General features: G+C 37.8%; 5 protein-coding genes and 1 long non-coding RNA gene across 12 annotated transcripts in view; 2 read left to right on the forward strand and 4 right to left on the reverse strand.

Annotated features, from left to right (window-relative positions):
- LOC145224365 (uncharacterized) overlaps nt 1–4774 on the forward strand; it is a 30549-nt gene extending 25775 nt beyond the window's left edge. The window contains exons 21-22 of one of the 2 annotated variants that reach the window (XM_080090848.1): nt 956–2738; nt 3949–4041. In XM_080090848.1, coding sequence (XP_079946974.1) covers nt 956–2738; nt 3949–3983 — 1818 coding nt within the window. In that variant the 3' untranslated portion in view covers nt 3984–4041. Of the gene's footprint in view, nt 1–955; nt 2771–3948 lie in introns of both variants that reach the window. The other variant, XM_080090847.1, reaches the window with a different exon arrangement.
- LOC145224368 (uncharacterized) lies at nt 4394–9607 on the reverse strand. Of its 5 annotated transcripts, none has more exons than XM_080090858.1 (5): nt 7395–9607; nt 6721–6835; nt 6406–6501; nt 6270–6338; nt 4394–5220 (listed from the first exon to the last, which is right to left on the reverse strand). In XM_080090858.1, the coding sequence occupies exons 2-5, from the start codon at nt 6793–6795 to the stop codon at nt 5125–5127; spliced, it is 336 nt and encodes a 111-aa protein (XP_079946984.1). In that variant the 5' UTR covers nt 6796–6835; nt 7395–9607; the 3' UTR covers nt 4394–5124. The 5 variants fall into 5 exon arrangements, with proteins under 5 accessions (XP_079946984.1, XP_079946983.1, XP_079946982.1 ...); XM_080090857.1 differs by having other exon boundaries at nt 4394–5649; nt 7395–9604; XM_080090856.1 differs by having other exon boundaries at nt 4394–5670; nt 7395–9604.
- Nucleotides 9608–10937: 1330 nt separating this feature from the next.
- LOC145224980 (uncharacterized) lies at nt 10938–12770 on the reverse strand. The gene is made up of 3 exons (XM_080091621.1): nt 12575–12770; nt 11893–12118; nt 10938–11818 (listed from the first exon to the last, which is right to left on the reverse strand). The coding sequence occupies exons 1-3, from the start codon at nt 12647–12649 to the stop codon at nt 11322–11324; spliced, it is 798 nt and encodes a 265-aa protein (XP_079947747.1). The 5' UTR covers nt 12650–12770; the 3' UTR covers nt 10938–11321.
- LOC145224979 (uncharacterized) lies at nt 10938–23926 on the reverse strand. Of its 2 annotated transcripts, XR_013859776.1 has the most exons (5): nt 23701–23926; nt 22899–23124; nt 21418–22824; nt 20545–20775; nt 19634–20373 (listed from the first exon to the last, which is right to left on the reverse strand). XR_013859776.1 is itself a non-coding variant. In XM_080091620.1 (4 exons), the coding sequence occupies exons 1-4, from the start codon at nt 23773–23775 to the stop codon at nt 11284–11286; spliced, it is 852 nt and encodes a 283-aa protein (XP_079947746.1). In that variant the 5' UTR covers nt 23776–23926; the 3' UTR covers nt 10938–11283. The 2 variants fall into 2 exon arrangements, 1 of the variants encoding a protein (XP_079947746.1); XM_080091620.1 differs by lacking the exons at nt 19634–20373; nt 20545–20775 and adding an exon at nt 10938–11326 and having other exon boundaries at nt 22317–22824.
- LOC145224082 (uncharacterized) lies at nt 13430–15535 on the reverse strand. The gene is made up of 3 exons (XM_080090511.1): nt 15364–15535; nt 14845–15076; nt 13430–14694 (listed from the first exon to the last, which is right to left on the reverse strand). The coding sequence occupies exons 1-3, from the start codon at nt 15436–15438 to the stop codon at nt 14159–14161; spliced, it is 843 nt and encodes a 280-aa protein (XP_079946637.1). The 5' UTR covers nt 15439–15535; the 3' UTR covers nt 13430–14158.
- LOC145224981 (uncharacterized) lies at nt 23171–24782 on the forward strand. The gene is made up of 3 exons (XR_013859777.1): nt 23171–23240; nt 23618–23661; nt 24156–24782. It is a non-coding gene; the product is annotated as an uncharacterized LOC145224981 (long non-coding RNA).
- Nucleotides 24783–25443: the final 661 nt, after the last annotated feature.

Below are 25443 nucleotides of genomic sequence, written 5' to 3' on the forward strand. Positions count from 1 at the left end.
CTATCAGTCAGATATAAGTCCCTAAGGAGGAATTCACTGGTTTACGATTAAGGCGGCAGAGCGGGAGTGCTCAGCTTGACGTCCGGACAGACGTTTTACGAGACAGTCGTTTGGGTGATTAGAAATCAGCTGTTTTTTGTGCAGCAATGCTGTTGTTTCATTGAGTTATCACGCGCATTTTCAGTTTTGGCGAAGGTTTTACACCTAAGACGTAATTTAAACTCGATAAACGTACTTCGGTTTCGTTTTCCGTCGCATAACCACGGGTCACTAAAGGTTAACTTGTAGGCATTACAACACAGTTAAGAATTTTTCGTCATAACGTATCTTCTTCATTGTTGACAAATCAATTCAAGAATCAGTACTTAAGTCATGTATAATTTCGGTCATGTACTTAAGTCATGTATAATGACAGTGTCAAATTAAAAACAGTGTCAAAAGGTCATTAAACGGTCGTTTTTGCGAAACAAAGTTAAGTGAAAACCGTTCAGCTTAATTTATACATGACTTAAGTACTGAAGTGAAGATTTTTTGTAATTATATGACAATAATGATGCAAAAAGAATACGGACAAAAACTTTGAAAGTTAAGTTAATGCTTTGTGAAAAATTTGTCCTTAAGAATCTAAAAAGAACCAAAATGTAGGTTTACCGTAAATCCGCATAAACACGCGTGTGGGGACCCATTCGTTTTTGCTTGCAAAAACAATCATATATGTAGATAAAATTGTGTATAGTATAGTAAATTGGTAAATATCGTATACAATATATGAAATGGAAGTATATCAGAAAGCCACTTTACTAGTTATTTTTTGATTTTAAATATGGTCGAATTTTAGGTTTCCATGTGATCAGAAATTTACTAAAACAAAAAATGAAAATGCGTATATTTTAGTGCATATGGGCCACATCTCGACGTAGAAAACGTATTTTTAAAACGAAGTTTACTATTTCAGAGTCAACTGGCATTGTATCAGCAGCAGAATGTCTCAGATTTCGCTTTACCTTCCAATCGTCGACCTTTCCAGCCTAACTCCTCCCAAGCTAACGCATGGGACATGCAGGCGCAAGACAAGCCCACATCATCTGGCAATACCAACAACAATTTGCCTATCTCTGCCATAAGTCCACTTTCCCTGGTCAGCCTATCACCAGCCGATGACCCTAGTACAGCTTTCACAGTCTCTTCAGCAGGGAATACACTAACTGGGGAGAGCTATTACCGTTTGTCGCGACAACCTTCACTTAGCGAATCTGCAAACTCCGAAGGGTCGATGTCTTTGGGTGGGGACGCAGCCAGTCTAATGAAGTCCCAAAATCCGACTACTGCAAGGCCGAAAATCGTCAAGAAGAAATCCACGGATGCCTCTTCTGATGGTAGACATAACCCTGTGTTGAAAGGTGGGAAGAAAATTTACCGGAGCCCGATTACTGGCAAACCGCGCGAGAATTTACGTGGAGCAGCAAAGGACAATGTATCAACAGGCTCATCTAGCACGCCGTGTCGTGAAAGCCACAGCCGGAATCGAAGCAACAAAAGCCCGTGCAACAAATGCCATCCGCCCCGATCCCGACAGATTCCACAGTCGTCCTCATTGGGAAAACTAGCTGATAGTTCACCGGGCCGTCAACGCCGAAAAACGGCCGCGTCAACTCACTCCAAGCCGATGGTACGCGACTACGATCCCCAAATGATTCGAAAACCTGTCAGATCACGTAGCGCGCATTCAGGTTGCCATAGCAGCGTTACACAGCTGTACCCGGCCATTGATCGCTTAAACGCGGTGATGTGGGACGGTGTGGCATCCTTGGCCGCCCGCGGTGACCTTGTTGTGACCCAACACGACGGCCAGTTTGCCCAAGTCGTCCCAGTGTCCATTGATGGGTCGGGGCCACGACCGGTTCTTATCAAACAAGGCACATTTATACAGGATGAACCGAGCCCAGTGCTCGTGCAGAGCGTTGCACAGGGAAAGAAAGTCAAAAAAGGGGATCCCCACTTAAAACAGGGCAAGAAATCTTTTGAGTCTGGAAGCAAGAGCGCCAACGTGTGGCGAGGACTTAAAAAGCTCCTCTCGCCAAGTGATGAGACTAAAAACGTCCCGCAATCACCGTCTAAGAAGCGGCAGAACGCCGGTAAAAATCCCCTTGCTTCGTCGAGGTCGTCAAAAGACAGCAGTGACACTCAGAGCTTTGATTCAAATACCTGGACCAAGAATAAAAAGCGGGACCCCAAGACGCCTGTGATCAGTAAAGAACCTATTAAGTCAAGAAGCGCCGACGCCATTCGCCAGGCTCCAACGGGTAACCTTGTGTTAACCAGCAGCAGTCAGGCGTCGAGCCTTTCTCTATCCAGTAGTGCAAGCAGCAACGCTAGCGCCGGCCCTTCTACGGAGGACCACTTCAGAAGCGCCGCGCCCCGTAAGAGCATTTACCCGACTGAGCGCAACCTTAAACCGGCCCAACATGTACCGAAGTCCCCTTCACCGAGAAACCGAATTATAGTAGGGAAATCTCCTCCTACAAAGCCACGCGCGGCTACCAACTCTTGGCGACGCACGCCGACGCCGGAAAACGCCGCGAAACGGGCACAGGGCCGAAAAGTGAGCATGGAATCAAGTTCATCCACAACTTCGGCGTCGGTGGATTGTAGGAGATCAACCGCGCACTCGTCGAAGTCGCGTTTAGGTTCACAAACATCGATGGCGTCAAAAAGTCCGAGGAACATTTCGTCCCCAGGTCAGATTTCAAACGCACGAGCGTTGAATGAGGTACGGTGTCTGCATGTTTGTGACCGCTAACTTTAAACCAGTGGTTCTCAACCTTTTCTGGTCTTAAAACTATAGTGGTGTACCAAGTATGGGATTTGACTAGGGCCATTTTTACAAAGATTCGGTTTAGGCCGAATTTATTACGTAAAACTGCACATTTGGTTTTGACCGAAGCCAAATTAAACCAATTCGGTGCATCTTTAATCAATATTATGTTTTAAACCTAAAGATAGTAAGAATCCCCACAAAACAAAAAATGCGGTATATCGCATATCCAATTTTTTGCGATTATCCGGATTTTTTTAACATTGACTGCGGTTTGGGGTCATAATTTCAATTTAACTACCAGAAACATGCGCAAAAGTCTAAAAATTGAAATAAAACAAATATACTTTCTGGATCATTAAAACCTTTAAAAAAGTCGTAACAAACAATGCCAAAAAATATTGCGTTGAGATCTGCATACTGTTATACAAGGTTGATAATCACTGAAACAAAGGTTGGTTTACTAAGCACAGCTTGACAAACTGATAAAAAAAAAAAACTAGCGCATGTATTTGTTAATGTAACACACTCTTGTTTGTTGTTATTGTAAGGAGACGTTGTAAATAAATGTTTTTGCACTGTTTTGTAAATGTCTTTGTCGCTGTTTTGTTGGTCATACGTCAACGAAAATGGATTTTGTTTTTATTGTGGTGGTTATTGTATATTGTCGGTTTTGGATTTTTTTTAAAGTTTTGATGTGTGTAAAGAAAAAAAGGTCTAAAGCGGTTCGTTTTATATAAAAGGTTGAGAACCACTGCTCTAACTGGTTTACTAAAATTTCGATGAAAACCCAAACACTAAATGTCTTTTGCCAAGGAATTAAATATTAAGCCAAGCACCCTGTTTCGACCCATAAGGTCTCATCAGTTAAGCAGGTGACAAGACATAGACCGTGTTGGTTAGTATAATCATCTTACGGCACTCCAGTTTGTTTGGAGTAACAGGCAGAAAAGCCATGCATCAACCAATTCTGTTCGATGCCACAACTGGGCAAAAACCTATACTGGCCTATGTCTTGCAGCACTGATTAGACCTGATATGTCGAAACGTTGTGCACTGTATGCTGCTATTTTAAGTTTCGTTTACGCTCTGAACCTATGTAAAAAAGTAATCACGGAATTGTTTTCTAACAGGAAGTCGCAAACTTAACACGAGTAAATCCGGATGATGCCAATTTGCTTTTCTCCCCACGCCGTCGTGTTGTCCAGGAGGTGGCGCCATTCAACTACCGACCAAATCCGAAGTCGTCCGAAAATCCCCGAAGCGAGGAATATCGAAAACACGACCCGAATCGAAAACAGACCACTGTATAATTCAAACCCCCAAGAATCAACAAAATTTTGTTTCGCATTTTTTTCGTTTATTTTTCGCTGTTGTTTTGGTGCTTGGCTGCTAACATGTTTTTCTATACCTTCTGCCCTATTTTTTTGGTGCTTATTTTGAGAAATCTGTACAAAAAATTTTAAATCATAATTTTTGCGAATAAATATCATTACGTGTTTTACAATTTCAGAAAATCGCCTATATCTACCATTGTTAACACAAAATAGGTACTTTTTGTCACAATACAGATAACAGGTCAAGACACCTGAACACCTCATTGCAAAAAACTGTGGTGCTATTCATTTCATAGTCATATATCAACGAATTCATATACTTTATAGGCCTACTGCTTTCTAACTTAAATCAATTATGTCGAAATTGTTGTGCATTCGTACTGCGCGATTTCATATGAATCAGCCTGTTTTTGTCGCGAGTGTTTCACATTCAAAAATGCACCTACCTTCCATTCTTAACGCGCAGTGTTTCCGAAAACGTTTTTGTGTTTTTTTGCCGCTAAAATTTTTTTACCTGATTTTTTTGTCTCCTACTCCTACTCAGTATTTTTGTGTTTTGTTCCAAAGCAGCAGAATTGCGAAACATGGGAATTTCTACAAATACATTTTTGTTTAACATGGACTGCAACATCAGTCACTTCATCTTTTCACCAATATGTCGAGTTCTCGATCTTGAAACCGACTTGTTTAATTCTGAAGGTTTCGAAGGTTATTTGGCAGCAAAACAAGAAAAGGAAGCTGTTTTTGCAAAAAAAAGAAGACAAAAAATAGCAACAGAAGCAGTTATACACCTGTTTAAGGAAGACTTACGTATTTTATAGTTGATCAAGTAAAGACAATACCAGCAAATTGAAACTTGCGCACTTTACAACATAAAAACTTTATATAAGCTATTGCTGCCAGGCATAGTATCAAGTTTAAAGAGCTCTTCTGGTAAATGTGATTTGAAAAACTTTGTGTTAAACAAAAGTTTTAGGATGGTTCTAATGACTTCGTCAACACCACCAACTCTTTAGCATCTTGCTTCCAAAACGAGTCGCTCCTTTCTGTGTCCCGTCGTCTTGCGGCCTGACAGTGTTTTACAAGACACATTTTCATGCAATAGCACAAGCACATAAACAGTTGCATTACCAGTGGACATATTGTCACAAACCCACCGGCCATCAACCAGCTAACAGTGGGTGAATTAACAAAATCTGCAACTGCATATACAGCTGAATTTACCCCAGTCCAGTGTAGACAAAGCGTTAAAACTGTGTAGAAAACAGTCCAACCGAACGTGAACGGAATAAACCAAAAGTTAACGGGAATCCTGTTTAGAAACATGTCCAACAGCATGAGTAGAATGTTCACTATGTGCTTTTGAAAGCTTGCAAATTCCATGGGGTCCGTCGCCACAAGAAATGGATATCCAACGGATACAATAATGGTGGTACCAAAACTTAATGTGTAGAAGATCAATGTTGCCCAATGGTACCACTTCGCTTTGGGCGTGTCCTCTATACAAAACGGTCCACTCTAAAATACGCAATCTACGCAATCTACGCAATCTACGCAATCTACGCAATCTACGCAATCTATACGCAATCTATACGCAATCTACTTACAAAAACTAACTAAGATGTTGACGGTTAGTGCTATTAGGGTGAGGGTGAGGGTTTGTGACACAATTAACTTTATAATTTAATTTCAGATGCCTTTCAGGTCTAATTTTCTCTACAAGTGTTAACATGCGGTACCATACAGTGTTTAGTACCACTCTCAACACATATGAGAATATTAAGCCCAAACTGGACATCTAAAACTAAATTATAGTGTTAATTATATTATAAACCCTCACCCAGACCCTAAAAGCCCTAACCGTCAGCATTTTTAAAAGTTGCATACGTTTTATAAGTAGATTGCGTACAGATTGCGTATTTTAGAGGAGCCCATACAAAACAATACATGAAGACAATTGACAACGTGTGTTTGACTGAAGACTATATAATTATAAATATTAACTGCTCTCAAACACAGCACATTTTTCATGGTTTATATGGCAAAGCTAACTAAGAAAGTGCTTTAAAATTTAGCGTTTTCGACACTTCAGTTAAAAAGAAAGGAAACATGATTACCTGATTGGCATTTCCCCTTAATTTGTTCGTCTGGGTCACCAGGAGAAGAGAGTACTGCACACATGAAGGCTGCAGCAAAGTACATCAAGATTAACAACTGCCCGAGATGTGAAAAATATATGAAGTAGTTCCTAACATCTTTAAATTGAACTATGGACACCACCAGGACCGCAAGCCAGTAGAGAAAGACGACTGTGCGATAGAGGATAAATGCCCATCTCGGGATTCCCCACTAAACAATGCAAACAATATATTTTGTGATGAAAGTGTTAGTTTATGAGTTCTTAAATTTGAGGTAATTTTTTCCTCTTTTGTAGAAAATTAAAACAGCAAAGTTGTATTTTAAACAATAATTGCTACTTTCTACTCTAAAGGGTACACTATCTGTAAAGCCCAACAGCCAATTTTTAATGTGTATTGGTATAAGCCATTAAAAAGAATGAAGGCTTACCTGTGAAGATGTGAAATCCTTTACGTTAAGATGGTAACATTCTTTCCATCGAAAAATGTTAAAACAGCAAGCCATGGCACTACAGGGTTACTCTGTTGCAGTAGAAATCTAAATGCTAGAGGAAAAGGATATACATACGAAACCGCAATTGCATCCGGCATATTTCTTGTAACAAATGCTCGGAAAATTAAAAAATGTCGCCTTAAAAGGTTAGGCCCCAACCAAAATCCAGCAAAATGTAACGTAAATGACTTGGAATACCGTATGCATATTGTCAATACAAATAAAATCACATATGACTCACCAAAGCAAATTTTTGTAAAACACAAGCTGCGCAGAACCGCAGAACATAATATGTTTTGCATACAGCACAGCTGGTACGATTTCTACAACAGTTTGGGCAGAAATTGAATTATTCTACATTGGGTCTAAGTTTTAACAGAACCAGTGTATCACACTTGCGACAGTTTATTGTTTTGCTATATCGCTCCATGGGTAATGGCACCGTAAACCAATCAACAACCACTTGCCGCTGATAAAACGATACAGCACCATGCCATAACCTACGCTTATCTAAACTATTACTTTACTTTCAAAACACGAACAAGTACCAACAAATTATACATTGTAATATAACAAAATACATTATGGTATAAGTTACACCATCCACCAACCTGCGAGAAACAATGTAGCAGTCCAAAATTTTCTTTATCGTTTGATGTTGTTCTAATGGCCCAATTTCAGTGTCCCAAAACGCCCCTTTATATCCCAGTACCTCCTTACTGAATGCAAACGCCAACGTTAAAAAACACGACTTAAAATTGTGCAAAAACCCTGGCAATAACAAGTCTGCATTCCACATCAAATGGGGTAAAAAAAAAATTTGCTGAAGTTGGGGTACAAAAAAACAATACCCTCACAGCTAAACCAAAAATTTTTTTTAAATGCTTTCTATTTCATAGGATGTATTTATTCTCTGCCTAAAAAATAAGCCATAAACCATTCTCAGATTTTGTTTCTAGGCAATGTTCTGCAGGTTGAAACAACAGTAGTAAAATTCGTATGTTAAAAAGTCTTCAACAACCTTTAGAAACTTTCCTGCAGATTTTTGAATACAAGTTTGGTGTCAATGACCTTTGTTCTGTGTTGTGTCATAACTATGACCTATTAAACAAAAAAGACTCCACTTGGCTAGCTTCTAAATTTTTTCTGATATCTTGTTGTTCGTTTTTACCCCAAACGGTTCTATAGGAATGGGGTAATAAAAAACTATGTATTTTTGGCACCCCAAACATTTTTTTTGCCCAAACATTTTTCTTTGTCACCTGGAAGTTTAGAAAATAAAAAAGAAAGCCTATAAAACATGTACTTAACCAAAGTTGTATAAAATTGATTTGGGGGCCCAGTTTTGGAGGAATTTTTACCAAAAAGTATACCTGCATGGCTAAAAGTACAAATTGGGATCCAGGCCTAAAGAAAATGCTACAAAGTAAGAAAAAGAGGTTATCAAATCATTATGTGGTAATTCAAGCAGTTTGGGGTAGAAAATTAAACTTTATTTCAATAAGGTTTTAGGTTACATGAATGGTCAGCAAGTGGGCGAGCTCTATTTAAACCTAGTTGCATACCAACAAAACTGGTAAATGACAAAAAAGACCAAATCAAAGGCAATAAATGCAGTGCAATAAAGGTACAAAGCCATGGAAAGTCTTAGCACCAATTTGAAAGTGTTTTATTAATTTACAAACAGTTTACTAACTGCTGTAAGTTTGGTTTGTAAAATTTCAAAAAACAAAGAACTTTATGTGGTTCGTGTTTTTTTGGCTTATTTATTGTAACAGAGTTATTAATGAAATTTCTGTCTTATCTTTGACTTTAAGAAGGTTTATTAAGTTCATATAATTGAATTGAAATTCCAACTGCCACTTAATTTTTTTTTAAATGGTCCTAATGTCCACTTGTTTTTTTTTACCCCGACATTGTTTGTTTTTTTGTACCTTTTTCGGGTCAAAAAAGAACAACAGTTTTTGTCAAATATTTTTTTTGTTTTTTAGTAAAATCAAAAACTTGTCACATAACTATAAAAGTAGCCCTATCAGCTTTGTTGGGAAGAAAAACTGACCTTTTGTTGCCTAAAATAAAAGTTTGGCAACAAAGTTTCAAAAAATTGTTGTTTTTTACCCCACTTGACTATATATTTATAAATATCCCATGCACAAAACTCATTCCAGTGTATTTCTTGTACTTTGTAATGTTCCGTTTGCATAACTTCTAATCTTGGCTAATGAAAGTCACATAAATTGAAGATAACGAAAAACTGTCGACCCCATCTATACTGCTTTTTCTTTGCAAGCATAGCACTAACTATCAGTAGATGATACGAAAAAGGAACAGCATTTCCGGTTTACCAGCTAATGACATCTGATCATCCCGTCTATTTATCTTTAATACAACGGTTAACCTGGGAGTATGCCGGCACTGAATTTTAACGTCCTTTTTGCTATAACATTTACTACATGTTGAACTTACTTCTTTCTGATAACAACTTCGTTTCCGAATTTTTGTCATATTAAGTGTGATAGCGTAGCGTTAATATTTCCAATTCGAATACAATAGGACGGTAAACCGCTAGACGTAAAATTTTATCTATGCTCAATATCAACATCATTTTTCTAACTTCACTCGACTTATCTATTGATATCTTTAATGTCCCATCAATTGAGTTATTACTCTTTATAGAAAATGTCAGTTTTTTAAAAATCTATATCCCTTTACTGCAGCAAATAAAAACTGCGTTGCACACTGTTAATTGACCTCTCGTATCTCTCACCCTATAAACGGACTTCCAAACAAGTAACAGGAAGTCCCTTAAAATGACACAGTAATGCAAATATCACATCCTATAAGTTCATGCATGAATAAATAGTGCACAACTAAATAATTTAACCCTGAACTTAAAATCCTGTCACACGCGACTGATAGAAACTGGTTAGAAAAATCATCTATAGTTTATGTTGTGCATTTGCCTAAAATTAATCAACTAAAACTATTGCAGAATTATTTTGTACACAGTCTAGTTGATGAACCTCATTTGTCATGCCCTTACCCGCCTTGTTTGCTATTAATTTCTTCACAAACCGGAACTTTCTATTTTGCACGTTCGTCCGATCGTGCGCTGACTTTGTTATGTACGTAATTTGAATGTGCCCGAGAGTAAATGAATATTATAAGTTCAGTAAAATTTGTGCTTTAAGTGCCTGACACGAAAAATAAACAGTCATTATGTAGCAGGCCTTTACTGGCTACAGCAGTGTTTCTTAAACTTTTTTGCGCTGGTACCCGTTGAGCTTTCATTAAATTTTCTCGTACCCCCTGTCTAAAATGACCGATGGAAGTAAATAAAATTGTAACAATTAAACTCAGTGTATATAACTTGGGCGTTGAACGCATGCATGAAAACAGTATTGTAAGTAGTACAAAACTAACTCGTTCAGGATTATGTTTACAACGAAGTAACTTGTTACGCATTCTTCACAAATGTGCCTAAATAGCATATAATTTCACATTGCATGTCGTACCCCCTGCTTTGATGCTTTGTACCCCCAAGGGGTACACGTACCCCTGGGCCACAGGCTCTGCAACAGGGGTGCCCAAACTTTTTTCCGTCGAGGTCGACTTTTGAAGTAGTCCAACTCCCGGGATCTACCCAGTTGTGGGATTTAGCCGATTCGCACTGGTTCTATAGAACCGTGTCACGAAGTTTTATGATATTAGCGAACCGGTATAACATATCCTAGATAATAATTGTCATAATAAAATCACCTATGTACTGCAACACTCCTCAAAAACGTATTACAAAACAACTATTTTAAAGTATTTTATACATTCCTCGCGATGGACTTAAAATCGGTCCGAGATCAAACAGTCGATCGACATCGACGGGTTGGACACCCCTGCTCTACAAGAAACAAACAATCGTTACCAGTGCCGCTTTATTATCAATACGAAGCATATGGTTTTTAGAGGAATGAGACACAGTAATCCACCTTAGGTTTTGGCAAGTTGGCCGATTGGTTAGCGCAACCGCCTTGTGATCACAAGGTCATTGTTTCTAATCCTATTTCGGTCCCTTGTGTTTCCCTGAGCAAGATACTTAAGCGGCATTGCTCCAACTCAGCGGTTCCCGATGGGTTGAACTAAATTGAAGTCACCAACTGCCTAAAACCAAAAAAATCAAATAAAAAATTATCAACGGTCTTGCAATAAAAACAGGCAGCTCGACGGCGGACTCATTGTGAGCATAACGCATTCAGGTGTTGCCCGCCCACTGAGGATAAAATGAAACAAACAAACAAACAAACAATTTTAAACATTAATGTTCCCAAAATAGGAACATTGTAACCATATTTTTCACATTACAGAGCTTAAATGACACCAACACAAGATTAGTCGTTCGGATAAATAAACATTTATGAACACAGTAATAAACTTGAATTGAGTACAATTGCTTGAATACACACCTTAACTATCAAAAACCTATGAAAAAAACGCGTTTGGTCATTGTTAAAGAGGCGATTGTTCCACTGAGGCAGTCAACTCCATTAATCTTGTTGTTGAAAAGAGAAGTTATCTTTTGGTTTGTCAACATCTTTCGGTCTACCACAGTGTTTCACCAAATATTTTTTTAAAGAGTAACATGTACACATCATAATCTGGGCAACCAACGGACAAAATGTAACAACACCACTGGCTACCAACCAAGCTTTAGTTGGAGAGTTGGCAAAGTCCATGGCAGCATATACAGCAGAATTGACTCCACTCCAATGTAAACATAAGGCTACAATCATGTAGAACAGCGACCAGACTGATGCAAATGGAAAATACCAAAAGTTGACAGGAATTCGGTTCAAAAAGAAATCAATGAGCATAAGAAGGACGTTGACCACATGCTTTTGAAAGCTGCCAAACTCCAATACGGATGCGGTCCTCTCAGCTACTAGAAATGGATAACTGACTGAAACCATTATAGAGTTGTCAAAACTCATAACATAAAGAACGAGAACTGCCCAGTGGTACCATTTTTCTTTTTCTTTATTCCCTGTGTAAGAAAATAGTATTACAAATACGAAAAACACCAAAAATAGGAATACTTTTTCTGGTCAAATGACTTACCACTTTTTGTGAAAATCAATTCATCTGGTTCATTAGAACCACCGTATATTGCAACCATCAAGGCCGCAGCAAAGTACACCAACATTAACAACTGTCCGAGATGTGATAGATAGATGAAGTAGTTGCTAACATCTTTAAATGGAACCATGGACACCACCAGGACTGCAAGCCAGTAGAGAAAGACGACTGTTCGGTAGAGGATAAATGCCCATCGCGGAATTCCCCACTAAACAACGTAAGTTTCGGGTTAAAATAACTTTATCAGTCGGAGTTGCAGAAAAATGTCGAGTTCTTTGCATTGGTCGGATGTTATCAACATTAACATGCTTATAGTTCTACAAAATGTCGTTGCAACAGTTTTGCTAAATTAGTTATATACCTGGAGGTATTTTTTGTCGGCTTTCAAAGTTTAAGCACCTGGCTTACTTATTACGCTACGCCAATCATAAGGAATCGCAAATCCTTTTTAATTAATTTAAGTATTTTGTCCAAAATGTAGTAGGTATTTGACGTTTTAAAACTGCAACGTTGCTTAATGTGATAGTTTTCATGTAACATAACTTTTTTTTAAAAGCGTCGTTGTAAATTTTAGTTGTGTATTGCAAAGCACCATGTCCAGTTATAATGCTGCATGGGATAAAATCAAATATTTTTTACCAAACTATTTTATCCTACTACATACCTCAGCTGATGTAAAGCCTTGAACGTCAAGATGTAAGAAATTTTGCCTACGAAAGGCATTAAAACAACAGCTCATGCTACAGCAGTGTGAGTTTCAGCTGTTTTAGCAGACCGAAAAGTTGACATGCAAAAATGTATACATCCGGAGTGTTTCCTGCACAGCAAACTGATGGTAATTACTTATCTTCACACAATGTCACTTAACTTTAATTAACTAAAGATAATATTTTTTGAATGATCAGTATAGACTTTTCAAAGGCAGTAGTCACTTGCATGAGTGCAACGACCACTCCTGTGCTTCGAGAAACAATTGTTGCACAAACTAACCTATATCTGCAGCAGAAACATAGTGGAATTACATAAGCTGCGGTGATTGGCACTAAGATATAGGTTGGATGGATCTAAAAGAAGGTCCATCAATGCTAAACGTTTTGAAAATAAGCGATAAAAAGTTTGATAGGTTTTCGAAATACCGCACCACCAATGCAAATTCTAAATTCAACTAATATACAAATATTTTTTAGCCCCTATGCCATATTTTTAAGCAGGTGTGCATAAACTTCATGAAAGAGATATGTCACCCCAAATGGATGTGGCCCACTGCTCTAGCTTTGGACCTTGCTGTAAAAATGACTTTTCGATAGGTTTTGTATTTGTTTCCACTAAACAACTTCCCAAAATCGTTGTAGGATATCTTGCCTCTAGTAACGCCAAGCTGTTGTTACATGATCGAATCGTTGATGCGCGTTTTGTGACGTCAAGGTCGAATCGTTGATGCGCGTTTTGTGACGTCAATCGCCTATATCTACCATTGTTAACACAAAATAGGTACTTTTTGTCACAATATAATTAACAGGTTAAGACACCTGAACACCTCATTGCAAAAAACTGTGGTGCTATTCATTTCATAGTCATATATCAACGAATTCATATACTTTATACTGCTTTCTAACTTAAATCAATTATGTCGAAATTGTTGTGCATTTGTACTGCGCGATTTCATATGAATCAGCCTGTTTTTGTCGCGAGTGTTTCACATTCAAAAATGCACCTACCTTCCATTCTTAACGCGCAGTGTTTACGAAAACTTTTTTGTGTTTTTTTGCCGCTAAAATTTTTTTACCTGATTTTTTTGTCTCCTACTCCTACTCAGTATTTTTGTGTTTTGTTCCAGAGCAGCAGAATTGCGAAACATGGGAATTTCTACAAATACATTTTTGTTTAACATGGTTTGCAACATGGTCTCAATCACTTCATCTTTTCACCAATGTGTCGAGTTCTCGATCTTGAAACCGACTTGTTTAATTCTGAAGGTTTCGAAGGTTATTTGGCAGCAAAACAAGAAAAGATGGCTGTTTTTGCAAAAAAAGAAGACAAAAAATAGCAACAGAAGCAGTTATACACCTGTTTAAGGAAGACTTACGTATTTTATAGTTGATCAAGTAAAGACAATACCAGCAAATTGAAACTTGCGCACTTTACAACATAAAAACTTTATATAAGCTATTGCTGCCAGGCATAGTATCAAGTTTAAAGGGTTCTTCTGGTAAATGTGATTTGAAAAACTTTATGTTAAACTATAGTTTTAAGATGGTTCTAATGACTTCGTCAACACCACCAACTCTTTAGCATCTTGCTGCCAAAACGAGTCGCTCCTTTCTGTGTCCCGTCGTCTTGCGGCCTGACAGTGTTTTACAAGACACATTTTCATGCAATAGCACAAGCACATAAACAGTTGCATTACCAGTGGACATATTGTCACAAACCCACCGGCCATCAACCAGCTAACAGTGGGTGAATTAACAAAATCTGCAACTGCATATACAGCTGAATTTACCCCAGTCCAGTGTAGACAAAGCGTTAAAACTGTGTAGAAAACAGTCCAACCGAACGTAAACGGAATAAACCAAAAGTTAACGGGAATCCTGTTTAGAAACATGTCCAACAGCATGAGTAGAATGTTTACTATGTGCTTTTGGAAGCTTGCAAATTCCATGGGGTCTGTTGTCTTCTGAGCCACAAGAAATGGATATCCAACTGATACAATAATGGTGGTACCAAAACTTAATGTGTAGAGGATCAATGTTGCCCAATGGTACCACTTCGCTTTAGGCGTGTCCTCTATAAGATACAAAACAATAGGCCTACATGAAGACAATTGGCAACGTGTGTTTGACTGAAGACTATATAATTATTAACTGATCTCAAATCAGCACATTTAAAATTTAGCGTTTTCGCCACTTCAGTTAAAAAGAAAGGAAACATGATTACCTGATTGGCATTTCTCCTTAATTTGTTCATCTGGGTCACCAGGAGAAGAGAGTACTGCACACATGAAGGCTGCAGCAAAGTACACCAAGATTAACAACTGCCCGAGATGTGAAAAATAGATGAAGTAGTTCCTAAGATCATTGAATTGAACTATGGACACCACCAGGACTGCAAGCCAGTAGAGAAAGACGACTGTGCGATAGAGGATAAATGCCCATCTCGGGATTCCCCACTAAACAATGCAAACACAATATATTTTGTGATGAAAGTGTTAGTTTATGCATGGATTCTGATACAGGAAAAGATAACTATGACCAGCAGTGTCAGTTCTAGAAATTGATTCAAGGAGTTCTTAAATTTGAGGTAAGTTTTTCCTCTTTTATACAAAATTAAAACAGCAGAATTGCATTTTAACCAATAGTTGCAAGTTTCGATTTTAAAGGGTACACTATCTGTAAAGCGAACAGCCAATTTTTTAATATGTATTGGTATAAGCCATTAAAAAGAATGAAAGCTTACCTGTGAAGATGTGAAATCCTTTACGTTAAGATGGTAACATTCTTTCCATCGAAAAATGTTAAAACAGCAAGCCATGGCACTACAAGATTACTCTGTTGCAGTAGAAAGCTAAATGCTAGAGGAAAAGGATATACATACGAAACCGCAATTGCATCCGACATATTTCTTGTAACAAATGCTCGGAAAATTAAAAAATGCCGTCTTAAAAGGTTTGGCCCAACCAAAATTTCGACCAAAATCCAGCAAATTGTAACGTAAATGACTTGGAATACCGTATGCATATTGCCAATGCAAATAAAATCACACATGACTCACTAAAGCACATTTTTATAAAACACAAGCTGCGCAGAACATAATATGTTTTGCATTCAGCACAGCTGGAACGATTTCTACAACAGTTTGGGCAGAAATTGAATTATTCTACATTGGGTCTAAGTTTTAACAGAACCAGTGTATCACACTTGCGACAGTTTATTGTTTTGCTATATCGCTCCATGGGTAATGGCACCGTAAACCAATCAATGACCACTTGCCGCTGATAAAACGATACAGCACCATGGAATATGCTAAGTTTATCTAAACTGTTACTTTACTTTCAAAATACAAACAAGTACCAACAAATTACCCATTGTAATATAACAAAATGCATTATGACGTCAAGTTACACCATCCACCAACCTGCGAGAAACAATGTAGCAATCCAAAATTTTCCTTATCGTTTTATTCCGTTCTGACTGCCCAATCTCAGTGCCCCCAAAACACCCCTTTATATCCCAGTACCTCCTTACTGAATGCAAACACCAACGTTAAAAAACACGACTTAAAGTTGTGCAAAAACCCTGGCAATAGAGATGTTCAAAGTAGAGTAACGAATCCTTTGGATTCGAATCCAGTTAGATTCGAATCCATTTTTGTCGTTTATATCGGGTAATTGGAACCGATATAAATGTGTGCTCTCGTCGTTGGCAAAAATGTAAACACATGTGTTACGCTTTTACGTCGACGCCCGGTCATTGTACCAGTTGCAAAAGACGGCAAGTGACTCGTCGCCGTCAATTCAGTGAGCGCTATACAACGTTATAACGCCAAGTCGCGAGTCTCTATAACAACGCCATAACGACAGTTGTGCGTTAAAGGCATAATTAACGATTAGCGCACTTGTTACGCATCTGATCACGTCACTACGTTTATGCCATTAAACGACGTACCGGCGACTTTTTGCAACGTCTTACCAGCATATAATTGTTTCAGACGTTTTTTTTTTCGACACAACAAAAATTTAACGGTCATGGCAATAGGCAGCGATTGGAGGCATGGGGTTGTCTGTTAATATCGCAAACAGGACTAGAAAAAATGCAAATTTCCCGGGAAGCCATCAAAATTTCCCGCCATTTTTCGGTAAATCCCCAAGTTGTAATACACAACAGAAATACTAAACCAGGGGTCACAAACACGCGGCCCGCCAAGGGTTTTTGTGCGGCCCGCGAAGTAACTTTTTAGAAGTTCTGCGTTTTACTTTGGCGGAATACCATTTTTGACTAGAACGTTTACATAATACAATCAATTTTTTATTAGTGGTATGTGTCACATTTTCACAAGATAATCGAACTAGCTCATTTTTAGAATCAGCAATTGCGATTGTTGCGTCATATTTCATACATTGCTACGTAATTTTAGGGCATTGTTTCCACACAAAGCAGTAAAGCACAGTTGACTTTCACTTTGCTACACTGTATATCTGTTTGTTATTTATTACAATATTGTTTTTTAATGTAGCTAATGGCACAAATGAACATTTAATCTTGCAATATTTTGTTCGATATCGATAGTGCGGCCCTTGACTTACTTGAAAGTTTATTTTTGGCCCCCAAAGCAGTTTGAGTTTGAGACCCCTGTACTAAACTAACGCAGCTTATTTCATTGTTTCACTAACGCAGCTTATCGCGCCATTGCTATACTTGTCGTGAAACAAATAAACAAATGCGTATTTTTGTGCTCGTGCACACACACACACATGCGCGCGTAATGCGAACAAAGACACTCAGCACCTTGTGTGTTGATCTATGTGTCGCAGCATTTTAGTTACGTCACGTTTCGTTGCATCGCCGGATGTAACCAGTAATAAAAACTGGCGCTGTTGCGTTATTTCACCACAAAACTTATTTTTGACTTTTGTGTTCACTTTCACACAAAGAGCTAAAAATTTCCCGCGAGTGTGACCGATTTCCCGGGATGGAGCATCCCCATTTCCCCACTTTTTCCCGCCATGATCGCAAAAACAGTGATGGAATCCCATAACATATGACGTTTGCATCATTTTTAACCCCATACAAACATAAAAATGCTGTACACGCTGCAAAGTTCACATTTTGTGTTGCAAAATCGCTGGTAGTTTAATTGAAATTTAAAATCACCCAATGTCCCAGCTTTACATCACCCAATGTTTTAACTTTGCTAGGGTGCCTGTTTTGCAGTTGTTTTAGGTTAACAAACGTTATATATTAGTACACTAGGCCTCTGCCTTCAACAAATCAAATTACCACAACATGCTTACAACATAGTTACTTTTACTGAAGGCAATAATTATCACTAAATAAAATTGTGTAAGTTGTTTTTTAACCTTAAGCTAATTTTTCTGGCTTAGTGCATTTTGGGGCATTTAGTTTCAATGTTGTGCAAAGTTTTTTCCCAGTGTTTTTCTTTGTTTTGGTTGGTTCTTCTTCACATTATAAATGAAAAATATGTTTTATAATGTATTAAACTGGTCTACTTTAGTTGTTGTCAAGATTAATGATTGCTCAGTCAAAAATAATATAAGAATTGAATTCGATATTCTAGATTCGCATCAATTATTCTAGAATACCCAATTATTCTACTTTGAACATCCCTACCTGGCAACAAGTCTGCATTCCACATGATGATTATTTCACGCAAATTTTTGAATCTTAAAGCCTTGGATCTCAAGTCCACAGAAAACCATGACTTGAAGACCCATTCCCGCCTTGACAGTAAAAGCTGTTATGATTTTGTTCAAATTGTATTTTTAAATTCCCCATGCACAAAAACTTATCGCAGTGTATTTCTTTTACCTTGCAATGTTGCGTTTGCATAACTAATTATATAATCTTGGCTAATGAAAGTCACATAAATTCAAGATAACGAAAAACTTTGTCTAAAACTGTCGACCCCATCTATACTGCTTTTTCTTTGCAAGCATAGCACTAACTATCAGTAGATAAACCGAAAAAGGAACAGCATTTCCGGTTTACAAGCTAATGACATCTGATCATCCCGTCGGTTTATCTTTAATACAACGGTTAACCTGGGAGTATGCCGGCACTGAATTTTAACGTCCTTTTTGCTATAACATTTACTACATGTTGAACTTACTTCTTTCTGATAACAACTTCGTTTCCGAATTTTTGTCATGTTAAGTGTGATAGCGTAGCGTTAATATTTCCAATTCGAATACAATAGGACGGTAAACCGCTAGACGTAAAATTTAATCTACGATCAATATCAACATCATTTTTCCTAACTTCACTCGACTTATCTATTGATATCTTTAATGTCCCATCATCAGTTGAGTTATTACCCTTAAACGAAAATGTCAGTTTTTTTTAAAATCTATATGCCTTTACTGCAGCAAATAAAAACTGCGTTGCACACTGTTAATTGACCTCTCGTGTCTCGTATCTCCCACCCTATAAACGGACTTCCAAACAAGTAACAGGAAGTCCCTTAAAAGGACACAGTAATGCAAATATCACATCCTATAAGTTCATGCATGAATAAATAGTGCACAACTAAATAATTTAACCCTGAACTTAAAATCCTGTCACACGCGACTGATAGAAACTGGTTGGAAAAATCATCTATAGTTTATGTTGTGCATTTGCCTAAAATTAATCAACCAAAACTATTGCAGAATTATTTTGTACACAGTCTAGTTGATGAACCTCATCTGTCATGCCCTTACCCGCCTTGGTTGTTTGCTATTAATTTCTTCACAAACCGGAACTTTCTATTTTGCACGTTCGTCCGATCGTGCGGTGACTTTGTTATGTACGTAATTTGAATGTGCCCGAAAGTAAAAGAGTATTATAAGTTCAGTAAAATTTGTGCTTCAAGTGCCTGACACGAAAAATAAACAGTCATAATGTTGCAGGCATTTACTGGGTAGGCTACAGGCTCTACAAGAAACAAACAAACGTTGTCAGTGCCGCTTTGTCAAATTAAGAGCATATAATTTTCTACGAAATAACACACAATTATAAAACCCGATTTTTAAATTTGTTCGCCTCAAAAATGAAAGATTGTGACAATATTATTGCACTTTACACAGCCTAGATGACACCAACACATAATTTGGCAGTCAGGACAAGGCAAAGATTTCTGCCGTCCGTTGAAGAAGGAGACTATTATAAGTCTATGCCATGACTATTATAAGTCTATGAAAGTCAAACATTGGGTCATTTCTCATTGGTCAAAGAGACGATTGTTTTTCTATTAACTCTTTTGCATCTTTTTGCTGAAAAGGATTTTTTTCAGTTCCATCAGATTCCTGGCTGCCACAGTGTTTCACCAAATATTTTTTCACTAAGTAACAAAGACACATCATAGTCTGGGTAACCAACGGACAAAACATCACCACACCACTGGCTACCAACCAAGCTTTAGTTGGAGAGTTGGCAAAGTCCATAGCAGCATATACAGCAGAATTGACTCCACTCCAATGTAAACATAAGGCTACAATCATGTAGAACAGCGACCAGACTGATGCAAATGGAAAATACCAAAAGTTGACAGGAATTCGGTTCAGAAAGAAATCAATAAACATAAGAAAGACGTTGACGACATGCTTTTGAAAGCTGCCAAACTCCTGTGTGGATGCGTTCTTATCATCTACCAGAGAGTGATAACTGACCGACACCATTAAAGAGTTGTCAAAACTCATAACGTAGAGAACGAGTACTGCCCAGTGGTACCATTTCGCCCTTTCTTCATTTCCTACGGTAGAAAGGTAGTTTAAACTTTTAAACAATATAAAATAAACAAAAAACTAATTCGAAAGCAAACGTAATGCGATTTTGCTGATGTTTTTGAATGCAAAACAAGTAAAAGGCGTTCACTAATTACACAGTTTTAAAACAAGTTGACAATAAAATGCTGTAAAATTACCAGTTTTAATTTCCTCGGATTTTTTTTATCTTGACCTGTTGAATCACCGTATACTGCAACTATCAGGGCCGCTGCAAAGTACATCAGCATCAACAACTGTCCGAGATGCGACAAATAGATAAAGTAGTTGCTAACATCTTCAAACCGAACTATGCACACCACCAAGACTGCAAGCCAGTAGAGAAAGACGACGGAGCGGTAAAGGATAAATGCCCCTCTTGGGATTCCCCACTAAAACAGAATGCAAGTTTTTTTTATTTATTATTGTTATGTGGAAGTTTTCGGGGCGCCGTGTCGAATAATTTAAGTTACCGCAACTTAATTCTTTCAAAAAAGGCGCCTTTAGCAAAGTTGCCGCAAGTTAGCTATCATTTGTTGCAAGTTACCCGGTGCATTGTGGGAGATTCATGTCCAAATGTATGGGGATGTCCCACAATGCACAGGGTAACTTGCGACGTAGGAAAGCTATCTTGCGGCAACTTAGATATCTTACAGCAACTTAGCTATCTTGAGCCGCAAGTCAGCTAACTTGTTGTAACCTAATTTATTCGACATCGGCGCCCCATAGAAGTTCGTTACTTAAGCTCATAGCCTTGACTTACTGAAATACAAGCTATTAGTTCGGTAAAGGTAATGTAAACGCCTCAAAAAAGTCGGTATTGTTTTGGAATTTAAGAAACAGTCAAGGGTATATTATATTTAGTTAGTTTCTTAAACTAAACTTAGGTTTCCTATTTCCCGACAAAGTTTTCATTAGGTACATTATATAGTCGTCTGAACTTACAGCACACAAGGTAGATTAAAATGCTGCCTAAGCAAAAAACCCAAGTTAACTTAGAGCTGGCTAACTACAATCTTTACCACATAGCCTACCTGGGCTGATGCAAAATCTTTAATGTTGAGGTGGCTGAAATTTTGACGACAAAACATGTTAAAACAGCAACTCATAGTAGCATACAGTGTAAAAAATTTAAGGTTTCAAATAGTTTAGACTTCACATATTGCACGTGAAAGAATACCACCGGCGCCCACTTGCATGTAGGCGGGGAGGCGTTTGAGCCGTTAGCAAACTATTATATAAAGGCTATAAGTTAGACGCTTTGTTGCGAAAAATAAAGCATTTTTTGTGGGATATGTTGCAAAAAAAAAAAATGTTAAACATTGTAGTTGGGTCTGCATTATTTGCTATGTATACCAACACAGCCAAAACACGGCAAAGTATGGAATTTGCGACGTTGTGTGAGGTGTGGGCTAGTTCTCTTTTTTATCTTTACTGTTCTTCCTCTCCGCCGAGTAAGTGGGTGCTTATGCCCACATCCAACACGTTTCCTGGACTATTTATTTCATTTTGTGTTTGTCCTGTGGCTTGCAAAAAACGAAGAGGTGCAGAAATCTATATTATAAACCGTAATAAATTATTTCCCTTAGCTCGCTTTAGGAGCCTAAGGGTTCAAACTCAAACTTAGCTATATTCATACAAACACTGTTAAAATATTACATAAAATCAAATAGGTAAGTACACAAAAATGTTATCTAGGACCAAACAAATTAAATAGAATAACACAAAATCAAACTGATCACACAAATTATAAGTTACAACAAGTATAAGTCTATGCATAAACACCAAAATACCAAAGCTGATTAAGTAAATGCCAAAAAATGTTCTCTCGCACTTAAATGCAAAAAGACACTTGATCAGGTAAAAAGTGCTTAAAGAAAAAGACTTTGGTTATGAGAAGATTTGTTAACTGGACGGTGTCAATTGGATCAACTCTTTTGAATCTTGTTGCTGAAAAGAATCTTCACTTTTTGTCTTGTCTGGTGCTACGACTTTGCGGCGGCCACAGTATTTTACCAAATACATTTTTACGAAGTAACACAGGCAGAATATAAGATGGGTTATCAAAGGACAGAATACTATTACGCCGCAAGTGACCAACCAAGCTTGTACTGGAGAATTGGCATAATCTATTACTACATAAACAGCCGAATTTACTTCACTCCAGTGTAAACTTAAGCTTACAATAGCGTAGATCAGCGACCACATCGTAGCAAATAGAAAATACCAAAAGTTGACGGGAATTCGGTTCAGAAATAATTCATTAAGCATAAGAAGGACGTTGACGACATGCTTTTGAAAGCTGCCAAACTCAAATACGGATGCGGTCTTATCAGCTAACAGTAGGTGATAACTGACTGAAACCATTACTGAGTTGTCAAAACTCATAACGTAGAGAACGAGTACTATCCAGTGGTACCATTTTGCTTTTTCTTTATTCTCTGTGTAACAAAATAGTGTTACAAATACGAAAAACACCAAAAGTAGGAATACTTTTTCTGTTCGAATCACTCACCAATTTTGGCGGAAATCAGTTTATCCGATTCAGTAGAACCACCGTATATTGCAACCATCAAGGCTGCAGCAAAGTACATCAACATCAACAACTGTCCAAGATGTGACAAATAGATAAAGTAGTTGCTAACATCATTGAATTGAACAATGCACACCACAATAACTGCAAGCCAGTAGAGAAAGACGACTGTACGGTAGAGGATAAATGCCCATCGCGGGATTCCCCACTAAACAATGTAAGTTGTGCTTTAAATTTACGCTTTATCAGTTGAAGTTGCAGTAAAATGTCGAGATCTTTGCATTGGTTGGATCAACGTTAAAATGCAATTCGGAGTATATTTAGGTAAGCAAATCGCTTGGCATTCCTTAAGATTAAACCAAAATAAGTCTTAAAAGATACGTAATTGCTTTCAGGCACTCACGTCAACAACATACTGTTAACAAGGAGCTTATAGTTCTCCAAAATGGCGTTGCAACAGTTTCGCTAAATTAGTTATATATCTGGCAGTAATTTTTGTCGTATTTTAAAGTTTAAGCACCTGGCCTACCTAATTAACGCGCGTTATTTCAATACTACACCAATCATGGACTCACAAATCAGGACAATTTCTTTATTACTAAGTATTTTGTCCAAATATTTGACGTTTTAAAACTGCAACTTTGCCTAATGTGATAGTTTTTAGCTAACACAACATTTTTTATAAGATTCGTAAATTTTAGTCGGATGATACAGAGCATGATGTCCAGTTACGATACTGCATGAGGTAAGATTTTTTAACAAACCATTTTATCCTACTACATACCTCAGCTGATGTAAAACCTTGAACGTCAAGATGGCAGAAATTTTGCCTACGAAAGGCATTAAAACAACAGCTCATGCTACAGCAGTGTAAGCTGTTTAGCAGACCGAAAAGTTGTCATGCAAAAATGTATACATCCGGAGCGTTTCCTGCACAGCAAACCGATGGTAATTAATTATCTTCACAAAATGTCACATTTATTGTGAATGAACTTTTTTAAAGGCAGTCGTTTGCATCAGAGCAACGAACCACCCCTGTGCTTCGAGAAGACAATTTGTGCACAAACTCACTTAAAAAACCTGCTACCGAAACATAGTGAAATTACATTAAGCTGTGATGTATATGCCACTAACATTAAGCTGTGATGTATATGCCACTAATAATGAGCGATTAAAGTTAGGTTAGGTTTTCAAAATACCGCACCACCAATGCAAACTCTAAATCCGACTAATATACAGATATATGTTGCCCTTTTCGAACGGACTTCCAAACTGGCAATGGGATGTTTATGTCCAATTTCAATTCTTTGTCACGAGCAACAGAGAGAAACCCCGGAAGGAAATCTGTCATAGTTATACGCCGTGCATTTGTCTGTTTAAAAACTATTCGAAAATGTAAACCGTTGTTGTTATTAAACCTGCTTTTAGAACATCGGTGGCTTTAAATTGTCATGTATACTTTGAAAAAGGGTTGTCAACTGCAAAATGGCTGTGAACCACTGCTTGCGAAAATCTGATTCTTGTACGGGTTTTGTATCTATTCCCACTAAACAATCCAAGCTCACAGTGATGACTGTAGGCATAACGCTAACACATTGATCGAGCATTGTTATGTCGTTTGCATGAAGCAAGCAGTGGCCACAATCATGTGAAAGAAATTCGAAAAACGGTCGGTCCAGTTTTCACTACACCCAATAAATACGGTATGGTATAATCAACCATTTGATCTTTCAGCATATTAAAGTAAGTGCAAATGCTGCCTTTGGTAAAATCCAAGTTTGCATAGAGCTAAGTATAATATCTTTAACCCATACCTGAGCTGATGCAAAATCTTGAATGTTCAGTTGGCAGAAATTTTGCCGACGAAAAGTGTTAAAACAGTAACTCATAGTACTACAGTGTAGAATTTGTAGGACTTTTTTGTTTTGGCATCAGAATATACATATTGCATGAGAAAAAATGCCAATATCCGATTTGTTTCCTGGACTTTTTCAATTAACTGTTTGCTTGCAAAAAACGAGGAAACACAAAGAGCTGCACAAACTGACTTATAGTTATAAACCGTAATAAAATTTAACCTCTTGACGTTGGTGTATGAGTTTAAATCAGAGTTACTTGACCTTTAAGCTATTGACGGGCGCATCACAGGTCGATTTTTTTTCATATTTTATGATGACTTTTTGGGGTGGTCTACTACAAAGTTGTAAACGGGCATTAAATTGAGCCCAAGCCCGAAGGTACAAGGCCCGGCCCGAACCCGACTCGTTTTTGAGAAGTCCGTTCAGGCCCGAAAGTTTGATTGACAGGCCTGAAAGCCTTTAAAAAAGACCAAGACAACAAACACAATAAATAATTGGTCTTGAACAAGGCGTTTCAGGGCTGTTTGACATTAGGTCAGGTCCAGCAACTGGCTATTTAGCTAGTTATTTTTTTTAATACTGACACAAAGTGTAAAGTCAGGTCCGAATTAAAGCCGTTTTTTGAAAAAACTAAAGCCCAAACCCGGCCCGACTTACAACTCTGGTCT

This window comes from Phallusia mammillata, chromosome 4 (assembly GCF_965637545.1).
Source record: "Phallusia mammillata chromosome 4, kaPhaMamm4.hap1.1, whole genome shotgun sequence".
Lineage (NCBI taxonomy): Eukaryota > Metazoa > Chordata > Ascidiacea > Phlebobranchia > Ascidiidae > Phallusia > Phallusia mammillata.